General features: G+C 32.9%; 5 protein-coding genes across 9 annotated transcripts; 3 read left to right on the top strand and 2 right to left on the bottom strand.

The window, feature by feature from the left end:
- The first annotated feature begins 50 nt into the window (after positions 1-50).
- On the top strand, positions 51-1,077 carry hoka. The gene is made up of 3 exons (XM_066295420.1): positions 51-466; positions 525-608; positions 773-1,077. Exons 1-3 carry the CDS (start codon positions 418-420, stop codon positions 925-927), a joined length of 288 nt encoding a protein of 95 aa, XP_066151517.1. The 5' UTR covers positions 51-417; the 3' UTR covers positions 928-1,077.
- A 405-nt stretch (positions 1,078-1,482) lies between these two features.
- On the bottom strand, positions 1,483-3,084 carry LOC136346343 (myb-like protein V). The gene is made up of 5 exons (XM_066295415.1): positions 2,951-3,084; positions 2,749-2,833; positions 2,228-2,638; positions 2,026-2,175; positions 1,483-1,967 (listed from the first exon to the last, which is right to left on the bottom strand). The coding sequence occupies exons 2-5, from the start codon at positions 2,824-2,826 to the stop codon at positions 1,833-1,835; spliced, it is 774 nt and encodes a 257-aa protein (XP_066151512.1). The 5' UTR covers positions 2,827-2,833; positions 2,951-3,084; the 3' UTR covers positions 1,483-1,832.
- Positions 3,085-3,973: 889 nt separating this feature from the next.
- Positions 3,974-7,216, top strand: Deaf1 (deformed epidermal autoregulatory factor 1). Of its 2 annotated transcripts, none has more exons than XM_066295413.1 (9): positions 3,974-4,325; positions 5,152-5,336; positions 5,394-5,455; positions 5,507-5,622; positions 5,693-5,767; positions 5,823-5,949; positions 5,998-6,198; positions 6,249-6,420; positions 6,471-7,216. In XM_066295413.1, the coding sequence occupies exons 1-9, from the start codon at positions 4,154-4,156 to the stop codon at positions 6,654-6,656; spliced, it is 1,296 nt and encodes a 431-aa protein (XP_066151510.1). In that variant the 5' UTR covers positions 3,974-4,153; the 3' UTR covers positions 6,657-7,216. The 2 variants fall into 2 exon arrangements, with proteins under 2 accessions (XP_066151510.1, XP_066151511.1); XM_066295414.1 differs by having other exon boundaries at positions 3,975-4,325; positions 6,004-6,198.
- A 979-nt stretch (positions 7,217-8,195) lies between these two features.
- Positions 8,196-13,285, top strand: Cat (Catalase). Its single transcript, XM_066295412.1, has 8 exons — positions 8,196-8,420; positions 11,156-11,344; positions 11,401-11,503; positions 11,559-11,807; positions 12,043-12,278; positions 12,333-12,543; positions 12,599-12,830; positions 12,882-13,285. The coding sequence occupies exons 1-8, from the start codon at positions 8,352-8,354 to the stop codon at positions 13,114-13,116; spliced, it is 1,524 nt and encodes a 507-aa protein (XP_066151509.1). The 5' UTR covers positions 8,196-8,351; the 3' UTR covers positions 13,117-13,285.
- Positions 13,286-13,495: 210 nt separating this feature from the next.
- LOC136346344 (HIG1 domain family member 1A, mitochondrial-like) lies at positions 13,496-14,723 on the bottom strand. 4 transcript variants are annotated; one of them, XM_066295417.1, is made up of 4 exons: positions 14,525-14,685; positions 14,032-14,133; positions 13,769-13,977; positions 13,496-13,710 (listed from the first exon to the last, which is right to left on the bottom strand). In XM_066295417.1, exons 1-3 carry the CDS (start codon positions 14,532-14,534, stop codon positions 13,775-13,777), a joined length of 315 nt encoding a protein of 104 aa, XP_066151514.1. In that variant the 5' UTR covers positions 14,535-14,685; the 3' UTR covers positions 13,496-13,710; positions 13,769-13,774. The 4 variants fall into 4 exon arrangements, with proteins under 4 accessions (XP_066151514.1, XP_066151515.1, XP_066151513.1 ...); XM_066295418.1 differs by having other exon boundaries at positions 13,496-13,977; positions 14,594-14,723; XM_066295416.1 differs by having other exon boundaries at positions 13,496-13,977.
- Between the last annotated feature and the right edge of the window lie 806 nt (positions 14,724-15,529).

Here is a 15,529-nt window from a genome sequence, read left to right as displayed (position 1 = left end):
CCACAGAGGAGACTCATGCTCAAACTAGACTCAATCCCGCCTTAACACCTTAAGTGTAAACGGATCAAAGTGCTGGCAACTTTACCAATACGATATCATTCCTGGGAAAAGTGAAATAAAACAACAGTATTAATCAGTGTCATTCATCATAGAAATCATTTTCCGGGCAAAGTCGTTAGTACATTATGCATACAGTTTCAAATATATCTACGAATCATCACATAGTATGTACATGAAATAATAAATAGTTAAACCTATTTCCTTAGTAATCTGAATGTATTGATATATCTTTGAGATAAATTATTGATATCCGAGTTATTAAACGTATAGATATACGACCCATAGATTAGTTGGTTTTCGACATTTGTAGGTAAAAACCTCTGCGTTTTATAATATTGCCATAAAAGAACATAAAAAATGGCCCTTTTTGGTAAATCTTTTTTCTTTTATTTGGTAGTGGCAGCAGGTAACGTTTTAAGCTATAAGTGAGCAATAATTTTTTTACGACTACTTAAATTTTATAGTGCTTCTATCAGTTTTCACTCCAGAAGTTGAAGGCAGGAGGAATGTTTTAAGAAACCGAAAAACAGTCAACAGAAGATACCTGAGTAAGCACCCATTTTTCCTTATACTTTTCAACATGAAATAATGGGCTAGGCACGAAGTGACACACATACAATATTGACCGATTGTAAACAATAAAAACTGATAAAATTCGTTATCTTAGACGGAAATTAATACGAGATAAGCGTCTTAACGATGTATGTTTTAGGGCCTATGGCAATACCAGCATGGGCAGTCATTCTTCTAGTAGGCATAGGGCAGTTAATAATTGGAGCTATTGCCTATGTTATAATGAAGAAGTCTATAATTGATCCACCTATGCAAGGAAATTATACCTTGACTGCCACCAGTGATATTGCGTAAAGGCAATTTTCGGATGCAAAATGAAATAAAATGTTCTCCATACACATATAACATTAATAGTATTATTAATGTTATATATTAATTTTATTCTAATAGTAGTGATTAAAGACTATTTTTTACTGTTTATTCAAAATAAATGTGATTAGTATATTTTTCATGGTCTTAAAAAATGAAAAGACAAATGTTTCTTTATTAAAGCAAAAGGTGCTTTCGATCCTTAAACGCCGCCAAGAAATGAAAATGTTGGAAAAGGAGAAATATATTAGAAATGAAGAATTATACAACATAATTCATCAGTTTATAAAATAGTAAGTGTAAGTGCAATTTTATTTTTATGATTTGCCAAGAAAATTTATATGTTTCACAAAAAAACATTATATTAGTGAAATTGTTGGTCACCATATCGTCAAGAAAACTTGAGAGTTATATTACATTTCATTTTAATATAAGTTTGTAATTTTCTCCTTCAAAAACTACCTGTTTATAGCTTACTCCTAAAACAAATTTTCATAGCAGTCATACAGAAGTTTAACGCAATTTTCAGCCATAAATTTCCTTACGCAATGGCACACTCTTCTCATCTACATTCTTTCCAAAGAATAAAAACCTTATGCATGCTTAATGTAAAAAGTAACATTTATTAATCACCTCCATATCAAACACAGGAAATTCAAAAATTGCACTTCTAAACCATTTTCAATTTTAAAGAGGGGATTAGGGAATAAAGAAAAACCATAGATGGTTAACTTAACTTTGACTTGATTCTCAATTTTTCCAATTTGTAACACTTTATAAAGAACATTTATCAGTAAAGTTCGAGAGTAAATAGATTAGTGATGCGCATTCAAACATTGTCCTGTCAATAAAAACTTAAGTCTATTATTATATGGTAAAAATCTGACTTATTAATCGCTATCTGCATTGATAATTTTCAATGTTTCCCATTGCACTTCAACTGTCAAGTTGTTGTTATTGTGTCTAACAACACCAACTGTAATGGGAGCATATAAATCTTTATCCAGCGGGGACCAGCCTGTGTACTGCAAATTAAAAATATTAATGAGAATAAATTGGATCATGATAAAAAAAATCACTTACAATGGAAGTATTTTTATGTCTAACCCTATCATCCTCATCAAAAGCCTCATATTTCTGCAATAATGCCTTTCCATCAATCCTCCAAATTACTGGGTGTTTGCTTGGGTCTCCCCCTTGAGCATCTTTTTTCAAAATAACAAAGGAACCAGTCTAAAATTTGAATTTCAATAGCAATTATAACAATAAGAGTTTTAAAGCATACTGCATAGTCTTCTGAATAAATGGTTTTTGGAATGAACTTCCTGTGAACTCCTCTAGAAGGGACATGGATACTTGTCCTTGACGAGTCTGAATCAGTATTTCCCTTCTCTTTTTTATTGTTTTCTTGGAACATATCAGAATTGTCATCATTGGACAGCTCACTTTCATTAGAAACTTTTTGCTTTTTTGGAATAGGCTTTGTTTTTGTGGCAGGTTTGGCAGGCTTCTTTGTCCCAGTATTACGTTTTTGTTTCTTGGTAACTGGCTCTTCTTCAGAGAAATAATCATCTTCTTCATCTACTGAGCCAGTTCCTTCAAAATCGCTAGCACTTTCTTCAGCAACAAATTTTTTCTTGGGGTTGCGAGTGATTCTTGAGGATTTCCGGCGGCCAGTTTCTTCTTCTTTTGCTTTCTAAAGAACAAAAGCTTGAATTTTAAGGGTTATCAGAGTATATAAGGGGCTAATGTGCTTCACAAGGCCATGTTGATACTATAATAAATATGTTAAAAATCCAGCCTTACCTGCATGTCCCATTCGTCCCCCGAGCTTTCAAAGGGCTCGGGGTCATCCTCGTTCTCCGAGTCGTGCCTGTGGCTCATTTTTCACCTCCAAAAAAAGCAAGAAATGAACTATAAGTGTGTTTGAATTTATAAAATGTATACAAGAACAGTTTTATATTTTTAGCTATAAATATTGGATATATACCTATCTTGCTATACTTACCGGTTTAATGTATGGGTTACAACTGTTTATTTAGCTGGAAATTATAAATTTCAGATAATTTATAACCAGTCGGCGTTAGTTATACCCAAAATGGCAAATTCAACTAGGGATGTTACAGAAATAACTGAACAGGTTAACTGTCATAGGTTCTGACAACAGTTCTTGTTAAAAGAACTGAACTCGTTTTTTTACAATTAACTAAAGGAAATTACATAAATTGCGACTTTCTGAGTGATGCTTTTTTTACTTGTTTGTTATTGTTTTCTACTATTATGTTAAAAAAGATATAAATTTAAACTTTTTTTTCAAATTTAAGTAGGTAGTTGGGTTTTATTCTGCTATGGCCTCTTCTTTAATTTCAAGGAAAGAAATCATTTAGTAATGTAAAGAGAAACAGTCATATTGAAAATGTTCTTTTATGTAAACTTTTGAGAACTACTTTGCAGAACAGGTTTTCAAAAAAGAACAAAACTGTTCAAGGCAGTTCCCACAATTTAACGGTTCCGTAACATTTTTCCCCCAATTTCAAAAAGTCGGCCATTTAATCAATTGTCAAAAAATCAGAACGACAGATGAAATTGTGAGAGCCAATCAACGGGCCCAAAAGAGGTCGCGTGTTAAAAAATTGTTGAAGCATGTAACCAATGAGATGGTGTATCTACAGTTGTGGTTGTTTATACAATAATGGCGACCATAATAGTCCTGAGTTTTTGCTTAAATTTATTTATTTATTTGAAATTATTAATGTAATAACATTGTAGAATCTTATATAATATTTAAATAAATTATTTTTTAAATACATATGCTTTTTTTTAAATACTTTGTGCAACGATAGGTCATTTTTTAAGGTTAATTATTAAAAAGTTTAATTCAAATCTTTTCTTATAAAAACTGTTCTTCATAGTTAGGAAAACATACATAATTTATTTAAATTTAATGTTATGAAATATTGAAAGTGTTAATAATGGAAAGGAATTTGAATGGAATTTAAAAAATTATTTAAACTAAATTCCCACGCATGCGTGTTGTGATCGAGCAAGCCTTATCGGAAATACCCTCGAAACGGCCTGACTCAGCGTCTTGAAACGGTGTCCGTACTCTCCTGTGCGAGCTCGCGAAAATTGAAAATTTGGTGACATTAAGTGCGTGGAAACCGTATTCAGACTCTCTGAGGACGGTGTTTCTGTTCGGGCGTTTTTCCACATGGAGAACTCAAACTCGGACGACGTCGTCCTACCGGACATCTCCGAAGCCGAACATCTTGCGAGCGAGCACGACGACAATGGCGATCATGGCGACCAAGTTGAAACCAAAAATACCCGAGTGTCCACCGTTTCCGTTCGCCATACCGGCGTTCCAGTTTCTTTACCTGTTGGTCAGTATATTTTCCATTGCCTTTGTATGCATGTTAGTATCGGAATATGTCCATTAAACAAAAATTAAATCGATATGGGAAGACAACAGGAAATCCGATAGTCATGTGCCGTTTCCTGTGACGTCATGATCGTTGTCAAATGTTGATTCATAAATCATGATACGTCGTCGTAGGTGATCATGAATTGTCATAAAAAAAAATTTTGGCAGTATGTAAATACAAGTTGTTATGTAATGACGGTATAAACTTGGAGGAAAGGCTTCTGTCAGGTCCTAGTGGCAATACTTAAAGTTTATTTTCATTTTCTTTATTAAAAAATTAACATTTGTGATGAACATTTGGTACTTACTCGTGGGATTTTAAACGTTAAGAAATTAAAAATTATTTAGGTTTTTAATACAAATTATAGGATAACAATAAAAAATAAATATTTTTCTGCTATGGTGAGCATCTTAGCAGTTATTAAATTAATGCTAAAGTACCAAATACCAAAAAAAAGACAATACCTTTCTAACTTTCACACCCTGTATTATGGAAATGAGGTGTTGCACAAAACTTTACTATTAATTTTCTATTTATTTATTGAGAAACATCTATTCTCAAAATTTGTGCAATGATCACACAAATACTTTATATAAATATGTAAATATAGGGTGAAACAATAATGAAATTTTATGTTGATATTTTAAAAACCAGATAAATTAGTGAACTCAAGAATTGACCACAAATTTCATACTCTGAAAATATGAACTATGAAATTTTATTCCACTTTTAATTTATTTTTCAATTTTCAATAAACAAATTTATTTTTTGTATGCAAACTTAGGTAGTCTCATTGCGAGCACTTTCAATGTCATCACTCAAGACCAGATGCAACACTTTAAACCTATGCTCTGCGTGGACAATAATGGTTACTTAGCCACTGATGGGAATGGGACAACTGAATTGAAAACCATTGTTATCCAACAAGAAGATGTTGGAGGGAGTGGTTCTGAGAGCGTTTCTGTTACTGTAAATTAATTCAGTCATCTCAATAAACAGAGATTTAAATATTTTCTGTTATGTTAGGTCAATCCTACTGTGGTAGGTTCCTGGAGTGAGGCTGCCAATTTACCAATCCTGCCTGTGAGGTATTAACTTGTATCGCATTGTTTGTAAGGAAAATTGAGGATTGTTTTCAGATGTAAGAATACTTCAGCCGAGTTGCATAAAGCGCGTTTTGGGTCCGGCGGTCGGGGAAGATGCATAAAACTCGGAAATTCCTGGTACACTCCCAGCGAATTTGAAGCTTTGTGCGGTATGCTTCTAATTATTTTTATCCACAAATTTCTTAGTAAATATTTTATTTTTTGTGTGACTTCTTTCAGGAAGGGCGTCTAGTAAAGATTGGAAGAGGAGCATACGGTTTGGAGGCAGAAGTTTACAAACTCTGATTGATGAAGGTTCGTTGTATTTCTCAAGTTAAAAAAATAAACGATTTATGATAATTCTATTCAGGAATAATTTTCCCTCATGCAACTAGTTGCACCTGCGCAGCTTGCTGTGATGACGAGAGCGCTACTGGCCCTGTTCGTCTATTCACTCCTTACAAGAGAAAGAGACGAAAAGAGAGTGATTCCATGAAGTACGTTCATAACATATTGCTCATAGAGTTGTAACAATATTTTAAAAGTAAAAGGGCTCTTGTGACCTCCAATGAAGAAGACAGCGATCACCAGACCAAAGAGGAGGCGTGGCACAGTCTGGCTGAAGGGCTCGATTCTGAAGATTATCAACTCATGGAAACTGTAGTAACTAGCGATCCAGCCGGGTGCATTAAAAAACTGGAGGATATTTCTAATCAAATTACCAGGTTGTCAGGGGAATATAGAAGGTTATTAGACTTCTTACAAGAATTTCTTGAATTTAATAATGTGTTAACAGGGGAATTGAGGAGCTGAAGGAGGTGATAAGTAGGCAGCAAGAGCGATTTCAAAGGGAGCGAGAGTCTGCGGTTTTGGCTGCCAGAGTTGAAGCGCAAGTAGCTGCTTTGGGTTCAGACGGGAATAATGCTGATTCGACACTGCAGCAAATTGATACTGATAATCAGAAGAAGGCATTTTTTCATAACAGACAAATAATCAATTCTAATAAAAAAAATTTTAGTGTGCTAATTGCAACAGGGAAGCGTTAGCCGAGTGTTCTCTTTGCAGAAGGACTCCATATTGCTCCACATTTTGCCAAAGAAAAGACTGGGCTTCACATCAAGTGGAATGCGTTAGAGGAGTGACTGGAGATGCTGGAGGGCAGCAGAGTATTATGCTTATTGTTGAGAGTACTGAGCAACAGTAGATTTTTTTATACATAAATGAAATAACGGTTGATCATTGAAACAAAAAACTTGCAGTAGACGTTGAATTTTAAATACAAGATGCTTGATTAAGCAATTTACTATTTACCATCAAATATCTGGCTAACAGATGAATTGATCCCAGATAAGCTGCTGATATTTCCAAGATTACTTGAGATTTTTTTTATAATGGTCACCCGTTACCTATTTTAAGCATTTTTTAAAATGTTTTTGTTTCCATAAATTCTGACTAGCGTTACGTTACTTTTATAATTAAAGATCAAAAGTATCAAGCTAAAATATATGTAACTGTGATATCATAATTTCAAAACCTAATTTAGTTCAACAATGCGTTGTTTCTTCAAATCGGCCCTGTGATATACGTAATTTTTTGTTGTCGAGAAAAAATACTTTGATGAATTGGTTACCTACATAGTACAACAAGGATATTTTACAGTTGCTCTGTGCTGTATTTTATAGCTTGTATGACCTTATGGCATTGTTTTAAGAGAATAGTTTTGTATTTTCCCGCTACCATGCCAAATAAACTGTGTGTTCAGTTTGTGACTTCAAATTATTATCCCCTTTTCCTAAAAAGTTTGAATGAGCCGGAATATTGGCAACACTGCTATTTAAATTACGCACGCAATTAGACATAAGCATTTCTATATAGTTTATCGTATCAAAGACACAAAAAAAGTTTCTAGACTTTTATACAATCATCCAAATCAAATCCGTTTAATATTATAAAAAATAAAAATTCACTCTATTTGGCGTTGATGTTGAATTTTCATTTGTTCTGTTATGTAATTCCGCTCCTGTGACTTTAACACACATGTCACTAGAAGGAGAAGAGTGGCAATAAAAAACGACGGAGGCAAAACAAAATACAATCATCATTGAAGGAGGGGGTCGTTCAGTTGTCTTTTATTACATATTATTTATTGCCTCTTTTCACTGAGAAGTATGAACGCGTCGCAACATCGACAACGTTGCTACGCAAAATATGCGCGCAGCTAGGGATGGGAATTTTGGTCACTTCATGGAAACCGTGATTTTGGTGTTGCCCGCTAAAATAAAAGCCAGCTCTTCAACTTAAATCGTATTTCCGCAAATATGAAAAAAACTATTTTCAGACTCCCTGGGCACTTTATGTGTTTTTTCTCAAATTTCAAAAATTTTTCAGCAAGGGTATTTGCTATAAAAAAGATTACCATGATCGTCCAGGTTAAATTTTACCTCAAAAACAAAAGAACATGGCAATCAGTGTCAGGAAAGACATTTGATAAGACGGTTTTCCCATATATTCTTATCTTAGAGAACTACCCTACTTACACTAAGGCTGCTCAAACTAACACAAAACAATTTTTATGTAATTTTGTATGTCAAGCGCTCACGAAAAAAGTCTCTAGACCTTTCAATATTAATCAAAATCAAATCTGTTTATTATTTTTTTAATAAAAATTTTGTTTATTTGAAGTTCATGTTGAGTTTCGCGCCTGCGCGTTGAACACGTGCACATAACATCGTAAGGAGAAGGGAATGATAACAAAACACGACACATGACGGCAAAGCATAAACAAACGAAAACAAAATATAATCATCCTTCAAAGGGAGAGTCGTCGTTCAGTTGTGTTTTGTTTTTTTATCGTTTCCGGGGTTTTTAATACAATTAATTCCGAGTTTTCTTAATAAAAATGACCTCAAGGGATAAAGCTTCAACTCAGCTGTTAGATTGGCAGGCAAAGAACCAGGGAAATGCCAAGGTGAGTCAACTTTATATCTACATGTTGATTGTCTCCTTGAATTGTTTATAAAAAAGTGCATTAATGTGACATGTTACCAGTTGTGCATGACTTAAGCTGAAAAATGCATAATGGTGCAAGAACCAATTTACTTTTAATTTCTCTTCAAAATCCTAAATTAGATGGTTGTTGTATATATATTAAGATCGTAGAAACAAAATAAGTTTAAAATTAAATAATAATTAAAAATTTAATTCAGGCGATTAAATTTTGATGATCAAAAACGTAGAACTAATTAGGTATATAGTTTACAGCGAACTGTTTTTCAGCGTTTTAGCGCATTCACCTGCATATTTAAGTTCAATTCTTTACATAAAATTACATTTCAATTCAATTTTGAAGGAAACTTCTGAAAATTTCTGATGTAAATTAAAATGACTGAATTTGGTGACATTTGGTAACAGAACCATAGTCGAAGAGTATAAAAGTTTCTCTACAGTGATATTATCACATTGTGGATATTGTGATCTAAAAGGTCAACAGGAAATGGTTTTTCACATTACATATCAAAACGGCAAAATTGGAATTTTAGTTCAGTATTTTGAAAAAGTATAATTTGTTGCCGTTTTGACACCAAACTTGAATGTTGTGGTCCTTCGTGGTAATTTTAAAGAAAATTTTAAGTCTTGATTTTACAAAAAAGCGTGTGAAAATCGAAAAATCTACATTTCAAATTCGCCAACCAGAGGATCAATTTTCGAATTTCGTCTCCAATTGGATAAGTACCTCTGATAATATTATAATAAATTCAGTTATATAATAAATTTTACGTTTTGCGCATTAAAACCTCTAAAAACTAGATTTTTAGTACTCAATTTGTAGTCATATTTTGCTATCACTAAAAAACCAATTTAAAAATTTGAGCCCCAAAAATTGCACTTCAACCTTTGCATTCAAATGAGTCACTACAAAGACACGTTTTCTGGAAACATGTGTAATTAGTAAGGCAATTTAAAGTAGAATAATTGAACTTCATAATAAAGCTTTGTTAAAAATTTAATTATAGAGATTTTCAAAGTTCTTGTAGTGTTTGTACCCTTAAAAAATTTTTTTTTGAGAATGTTAGTTCAGGTTGGTTAGATTCTATCTTTCTGTAGACCGTAGGCCCAAATTTTACTTTTTTTCAAATGATATATGTATTATTAAAGATCTATTGTGTCTTGAGGTTCCAAACAAAAAAATAAAATTTATTAATTTGTTAAATACAGAATGTTATTGGATTTTTAAGCAAAATTTAAAATTTAGGAATATTCCTTGGGAAAATTAAATTGTTACATATCTTCCGAGCACATAAGAAATGCATGTAACTGTTCTCAAATGGTTCTTGATAACAGTAATACAGACACTATCAACTTTGGCCTTTTACCAATAAAACATAAAAGAAATTTTGCATGTTTTGTCGTTGTAATTTTGATATCTAAACGAACAACCAGAAAACTCAGCTTTTCATAACTTTCAAGTCACCATTATGTGTGCATTTTCTTGGACAACTATAGAGAGAGACATGCAAAAGATTCATTTATAGGGTTTTTTTAATTCCACTGTTAATACTAAAAAAACTTGCAACGAATTAGATAAGTAGTTATTAAAAAAAGTTTAACAACAATGCCTATATTATTTCGTATTTGGTTGAAATTTATTATTTCTCTGGTTTTATTTCCATGGCAGGCTATTTGCGGTGATTTCACTATTAAAACAATGGAAGATTTAAAGTATATTGACCACATATCAAACTGGTATTTTTTTATATTGTTCACATATTTTTTCCCATCTATTATACATATTAATCGGTGTAATTGTTCAAATTAGTATTTGTTGCATTCTGTTTCCATGCTACATCTGTGATAATAAAAACTGACCTTCGACCATAATGAAAAAACAAGGGTTAAATACAAAGCGCAAATTAGTAAAATATATAATCTGATGTCAAAAATTTTCTATAAATACTTGATTATTGTGTAATTTGTATTCTTTTCTAATTTAAAGTGTATATTTTTAGATAATATATTGTTTTTTAGGTTTTTGAATTTAAAAGATTTGACGTTCTTAAAGTGTAAACTGAATTAACCCTATGTCCTCTATTCTAAATGTAATTTTAACAAGTAAATAGTTGAAATAAGTGTATAACAAACTCTCGTTTTTAATGAAGATCGCTTAATCATGATAATAATATCTGCATATCTCCTTTACAAATCGATTTTTGTCAATAAGATTATCGAACAAAGTTCAATATATCAAAATAACATTTTTGTTTTTGACCATGAGCTATGAATAAATTTGTAATATGTTTATCTATAACACTCTAAAATCGTGCCATGAACACCATTTGCTTGTCCATATGCTGGTTTCGATCGTTAAAAGGAATATACCAGTAATATGATAAAAGTATTGCCGTGTAATGCTTGTTTATGTATAGATGAACGTAAATACTATAATGAAATTTCAATATTCGTGTATTCTTATTTCCGGCCATAAAATTTTACAACTAACATAATTTATAGCTGCGTCACAAAGATTATAAGACCCATAAACCGTGATTACTACTATTCAGTAGTAATATATCAAATAGCATCTTCAAAAAATTGGTGCGCAGAATTATAACAGGAGAACTCCTTAATCTTTATAATTATTATGTTAGAAAAAATATTGCATCACACACGTTTTCGCCACAACCAACTTTAAATTTATTTTAAAAGGGTGAAAGATCAACCACTGCTCATGGCACCCCTATAGTGGTAAAAGACGCCACTCAGACCGTTGGCCCAGGGGGCCCTATTCTGTTGCAAGATGCCCATTTTATTGAAGAAATGGCTCATTTTAACCGAGAGCGAATTCCTGAGAGAGTAGTCCATGCCAAGGGGGCTGGAGCTTTTGGGTATTTTGAGGTATTTCCTCAATGTACTAAAATCTTTTTAAAAAATTACGCCTTATGCCGTATTAGGTGACTCACGATATTACCAACTACTGTGCAGCTAAAATTTTTAACACCATTGGGAAGCGCACTCCTGTAGCTGTGAGGTTTTCAACAGTGGGAGGGGAGGCAGGTATTAGTTACTCTATATAAGAAAATAAGACCAATTTGAACATTAAAAAATGTAGGTTCGGCAGATACTGCCCGAGATCCTCGAGGCTTTGCAATGAAATTCTACACTGAGGATGGTATTTGGGATCTAGTGGGCAACAACACCCCAATCTTCTTCATCAAAGACCCCATTTTGTTTTCCAGCTTTATACACACCCAAAAACGCAACCCGCAGACTCACTTGAAAGACCCTGATATGATGTGGGACTTTCATACTTTAAGACCAGAGTCGATTCATCAGTTTATGTTTTTATTTGGGGATAGAGGTGGGATTTTGAAAGATCTATTTAAAAAGAAATCGTTTTGAAATATGTTGAAAACTTTATGTAAACCTAGTCAATAGTATCAGCATGACGTAGAGTGGATGTGTATGATTGGTTGCCTAGAGTCAGGTATTGTTGGATGCTGTATTAATCATGTTTACCGTTTTTATGGGTAAATTTTAATTTACCCTTACAATACATAAAACAAGATTAAATTTAATATTTGACGTATTTTAAGGTACTCCTGATGGTTATCGACATATGAATGGCTATGGTTCTCATACTTTTAAGCTCATTAATAATCGTGGGGAATACGTGTACTGCAAATTCCATTTTAAGACGGATCAGGGGATAAAAAATCTGAGTGCTGCTAAAGCTGAAGAGTTGGCAGGCACTGATCCCGATTACAGCATAAGAGATTTGTTTAATGCTATTGCTAATAACAATTTCCCTAGCTGGTCCGTTTATATTCAAGTAATCACATCGTGCTTAAGTTAAGATACAATGTTAGTTAATTAATAATAACAGGTTATGACTACCGAACAAGCTACTCGTACAAGATACAATCCCTTTGATTTGACCAAAGTGTGGCCCCATAGTGTCTATCCTTTGATCCCGGTAGGGAAAATGGTCCTCAATAGAAATCCAGAAAACTACTTTGCAGAGGTCGAACAAATTGCTTTTAATCCTGCTCACATGGTGCCTGGAATTCAGCCTTCTCCAGATAGAATGCTTCAGGGTTGGTGATGATTATTTGTTCTATCAAAGGCTTGCTTTATCGGTTGAATTTTTAGGTCGTCTATTTACCTATGGAGACACACATAGGTATCGTTTGGGACCAAATTATCTGCAAATTCCTGTGAACTGTCCTTACAAAGTTAGTAACTACCAGAGAGATGGGTTTATGGCTTTAAACAACCAAGGTAGCGCGCCTAATTATCATCCTAACAGCTTCTCGGGTCCTGAGGCTGATCCAAATGTTAAGGTTTTGTACGAACCTTTCCCAGTTACGGGAAATATTGATAGGTAAATTTTAATTAGCTTTTTTACGAATTTCTAAAATAAAATTGTTTTTAGATATGATGAGCCTGTGAAAGATGAAGATTTTGAGCAACCCGGAATATTTTGGCGCAAAGTTTTGGATGAAGGGGCCAAAGCTCGTTTGATTGAGAATATAGCTGGGAATCTCAAATTGGCCAGTGATTTTATTCAAGAAAGAGCTGTTAAAAATTATACCAGAGTGGACAAGAATATGGGGGCTCAGCTGGCAGAAGCTTTAAATCTTGCTCGAATAAGTAAAGCTAATTTATAATCAACAATATTAAAAGTAATAATGAATGCATTTTTTTGTGTGCCTTATTGTTATAACTGATGGGTTTAGGTATAATTTTTGTATGGGGGGATTTACATATATGTTTCATTGTTTATGTTGCTTTGTTTTTATTCTTTTGAGTGTTATGAAATATATGGTTTTTGCATCATTTTCGTTGTATTTTGTTAATATAAGTTTTGGTAGACATCATGGCAGTGAAGTTAAAGTTGCAAGTGATTTGAAGACAACATTGGAAACGTGAATCAGATTAAAGAGAAAAGCTTCATCATGTTAAGAAATGTTTTATAAACCTTAATGTTTAATGTTATTGCTTAAATATGTTGGCATTCTATGAACTGATGGCAAATAAAACAATTAATTTTTAATAAAATAAACTGATTATAATAATTCAAATTTGAAACCATATTATTTAATTATTTATGAATTAGAGATAACTTATCACAAGTATATATCCTTGTACTTTACAGTTACAACTGAAGTACTTTAAACAGAAATAAATTATACACAGAAATGAGCTATAATGGAACAAAGGTTTTTAGTGGAATAATACTCCCTGTTGGACAAATTTTGCACCTTCAAAATAACAAATAAGCACTAAAAAATTTAAATAAATTTGAAACTATTAATTTACAATGATCTAGTCTTGATGTTGTTTCGCACTTTCTCTCCTTTCTAAATAGTTCTTGTACATTGTGTAAGCTAGCCCTAAAGTCAGGGCTCCTACTGCAGCACCTTGAGCTCCCACTCTGAGTTGCATTAGATATACACTGGTGCTCATTTTGCCTTTGTTTTTAAACATATAAGCTCCATAAGCTACTGCTAAGGTACATGTACCAATTGCTGAAGAAATATTGGGTTAAATATATTAACATTGAAAGGAACATAAGAAATTACCTATAGGGAACATTGGGGTTTCTTTGGTTTTTCTACTGAGTCTACTGGATTGAGATTCTTCTTCGAAAATCACAATGTCGTCTTTACCCATTTTTCTAGATGCTATAGGATACACACATATATATCAAATTTTATACACAATAAGAGAAGAATTCGTGAGGTATAACAATATGGTTATGTAGAGACATAAAGCCTACAGTATCTAACTACACAGGGCAACTCATATGCATGCAATTAGGGTTATTTGACAGGTGTTTGGGGCCTCTTGGAAAGTATATGGGATCATACTTTAACCACTGTGTTCGAACTTCTATATATTCTTGATGTGCCAATAGCAATATTTACTTTAAAAACAGTTCGAATTTTGAGTAAAAACACACTGAACTAGGATCGAGAAAGCAAAATTTGATTACACAAGAAGCTGTAACACAAGGTCAGTTAGGTTAGGTGTTTTTGAATAGGAAAAAGTAAAGACACTAAACTAGTAACTCACTTAAGGCCATTATGATTTGAACGTTAACTAATAAAGCATGCGAAATTACTAATTGGGGTGAACACTCACTAAATTTTTTAAAATCTTAAAAAATGGATTTAGAGCACAAATTTGTTCTCTTCATATGATTGGTGGGTGATTTGACAATACTGAGATGACGTCAGACAGACATATGAAAATGGCGGATAGCATTTGCGTACTATAAGGTTCGATCAAAAATCCAAAAATATATCCTTCAATTATTACTTTCAGTATCTTAAAGAAAATAATTTTCTCATTATTAGAACCCAATTACCTCAAAAATAATAAAAATAATTGTTAGATTATATGAGTAAGCAAAACCGAGATGTAAAATTATTAAACTCTATTGTCAATTTTACGATTAATCGCGGTAATACTGGGAGTTCCCAATGATAACATTAGAACTTTGGATTCTCTGACGCTAAGAGGCGCAGTCCGCTTTAAAGGATATTACTGTGATATTACGCAATGAAACCGTCTGCGTAAAACCAACAACAGTCATGGGGTTACTGGCAATGAGTCAAAATGAATGGAATTAGCTAGAATTAGAGGAATGGAACGTTTCCCACGTGTCCCCAAACAGGTACGAGCAATTTAATATGTTGACACAAGAAACAGGAACAACGCTGATTAATTTTGTTAAATTGGGATAAGTCGCACAAAAAATACAATTTTTTCTCTTTTCGTCGTGGAGTAATCATACTAAGTTTCTAATATAGTCGTATCTTAGTAATATACCCGGTATCCTAAAAATAAAGAGAAAAAAACCCACAGATTCCTGCTATAAGTTACATCGCAATTGTTGTATTTCGAAATTGATATTATCAAAGATACACGGTCTTAGAGTTTAAATTTTATTTTTGATTTGATTTCATATCGTCAATATTTTGACCTATGGTACTAAACTTTGGTATACGGACATTTTCGTATGTGGGAAACAAGCTACTGCTGTTGGATTTGTAATAGCTAGTCAGGGTCGCCACT

This window comes from Euwallacea fornicatus, chromosome 22 (genome assembly GCF_040115645.1).
Source record: "Euwallacea fornicatus isolate EFF26 chromosome 22, ASM4011564v1, whole genome shotgun sequence".
NCBI lineage: Eukaryota > Metazoa > Arthropoda > Insecta > Coleoptera > Curculionidae > Euwallacea > Euwallacea fornicatus.
Note: the sequence above shows the minus strand (reverse complement) of the source record. Positions and strands in the feature narration are given on the sequence as shown.

Coding starts and splice junctions, on each gene's coding strand:
- LOC136346344 (XM_066295416.1), bottom strand. Junction 13,978..14,031: donor AACCCCAATGTTCCCTATAG/GTAATTTCTTAT, acceptor ATATTTCTTCAG/CAATTGGTACATGTACCTTA.
- Deaf1 (XM_066295413.1), top strand. CDS start 4,154: ATGGAGAACTCAAACTCGGACGACGTCGTCCTACCGGACATCTCCGAA. Junction 5,768..5,822: donor ACAAACTCTGATTGATGAAG/GTTCGTTGTATT, acceptor AATTCTATTCAG/GAATAATTTTCCCTCATGCA. Junction 5,950..5,997: donor AAAGAGAGTGATTCCATGAA/GTACGTTCATAA, acceptor ATATTTTAAAAG/TAAAAGGGCTCTTGTGACCT.
- Cat (XM_066295412.1), top strand. CDS start 8,352: ATGACCTCAAGGGATAAAGCTTCAACTCAGCTGTTAGATTGGCAGGCA. Junction 11,808..12,042: donor GTTTTTATTTGGGGATAGAG/GTGGGATTTTGA, acceptor ACGTATTTTAAG/GTACTCCTGATGGTTATCGA. Junction 12,831..12,881: donor GTTACGGGAAATATTGATAG/GTAAATTTTAAT, acceptor AATTGTTTTTAG/ATATGATGAGCCTGTGAAAG.
- hoka (XM_066295420.1), top strand. CDS start 418: ATGGCCCTTTTTGGTAAATCTTTTTTCTTTTATTTGGTAGTGGCAGCA. Junction 467..524: donor TTATTTGGTAGTGGCAGCAG/GTAACGTTTTAA, acceptor TAAATTTTATAG/TGCTTCTATCAGTTTTCACT. Junction 609..772: donor AGTCAACAGAAGATACCTGA/GTAAGCACCCAT, acceptor TGTATGTTTTAG/GGCCTATGGCAATACCAGCA.
- LOC136346343 (XM_066295415.1), bottom strand. CDS start 2,826: ATGAGCCACAGGCACGACTCGGAGAACGAGGATGACCCCGAGCCCTTT. Junction 2,639..2,748: donor GGGACGAATGGGACATGCAG/GTAAGGCTGGAT, acceptor TTTGTTCTTTAG/AAAGCAAAAGAAGAAGAAAC. Junction 1,968..2,025: donor GACATAAAAATACTTCCATT/GTAAGTGATTTT, acceptor TTTAATTTGCAG/TACACAGGCTGGTCCCCGCT.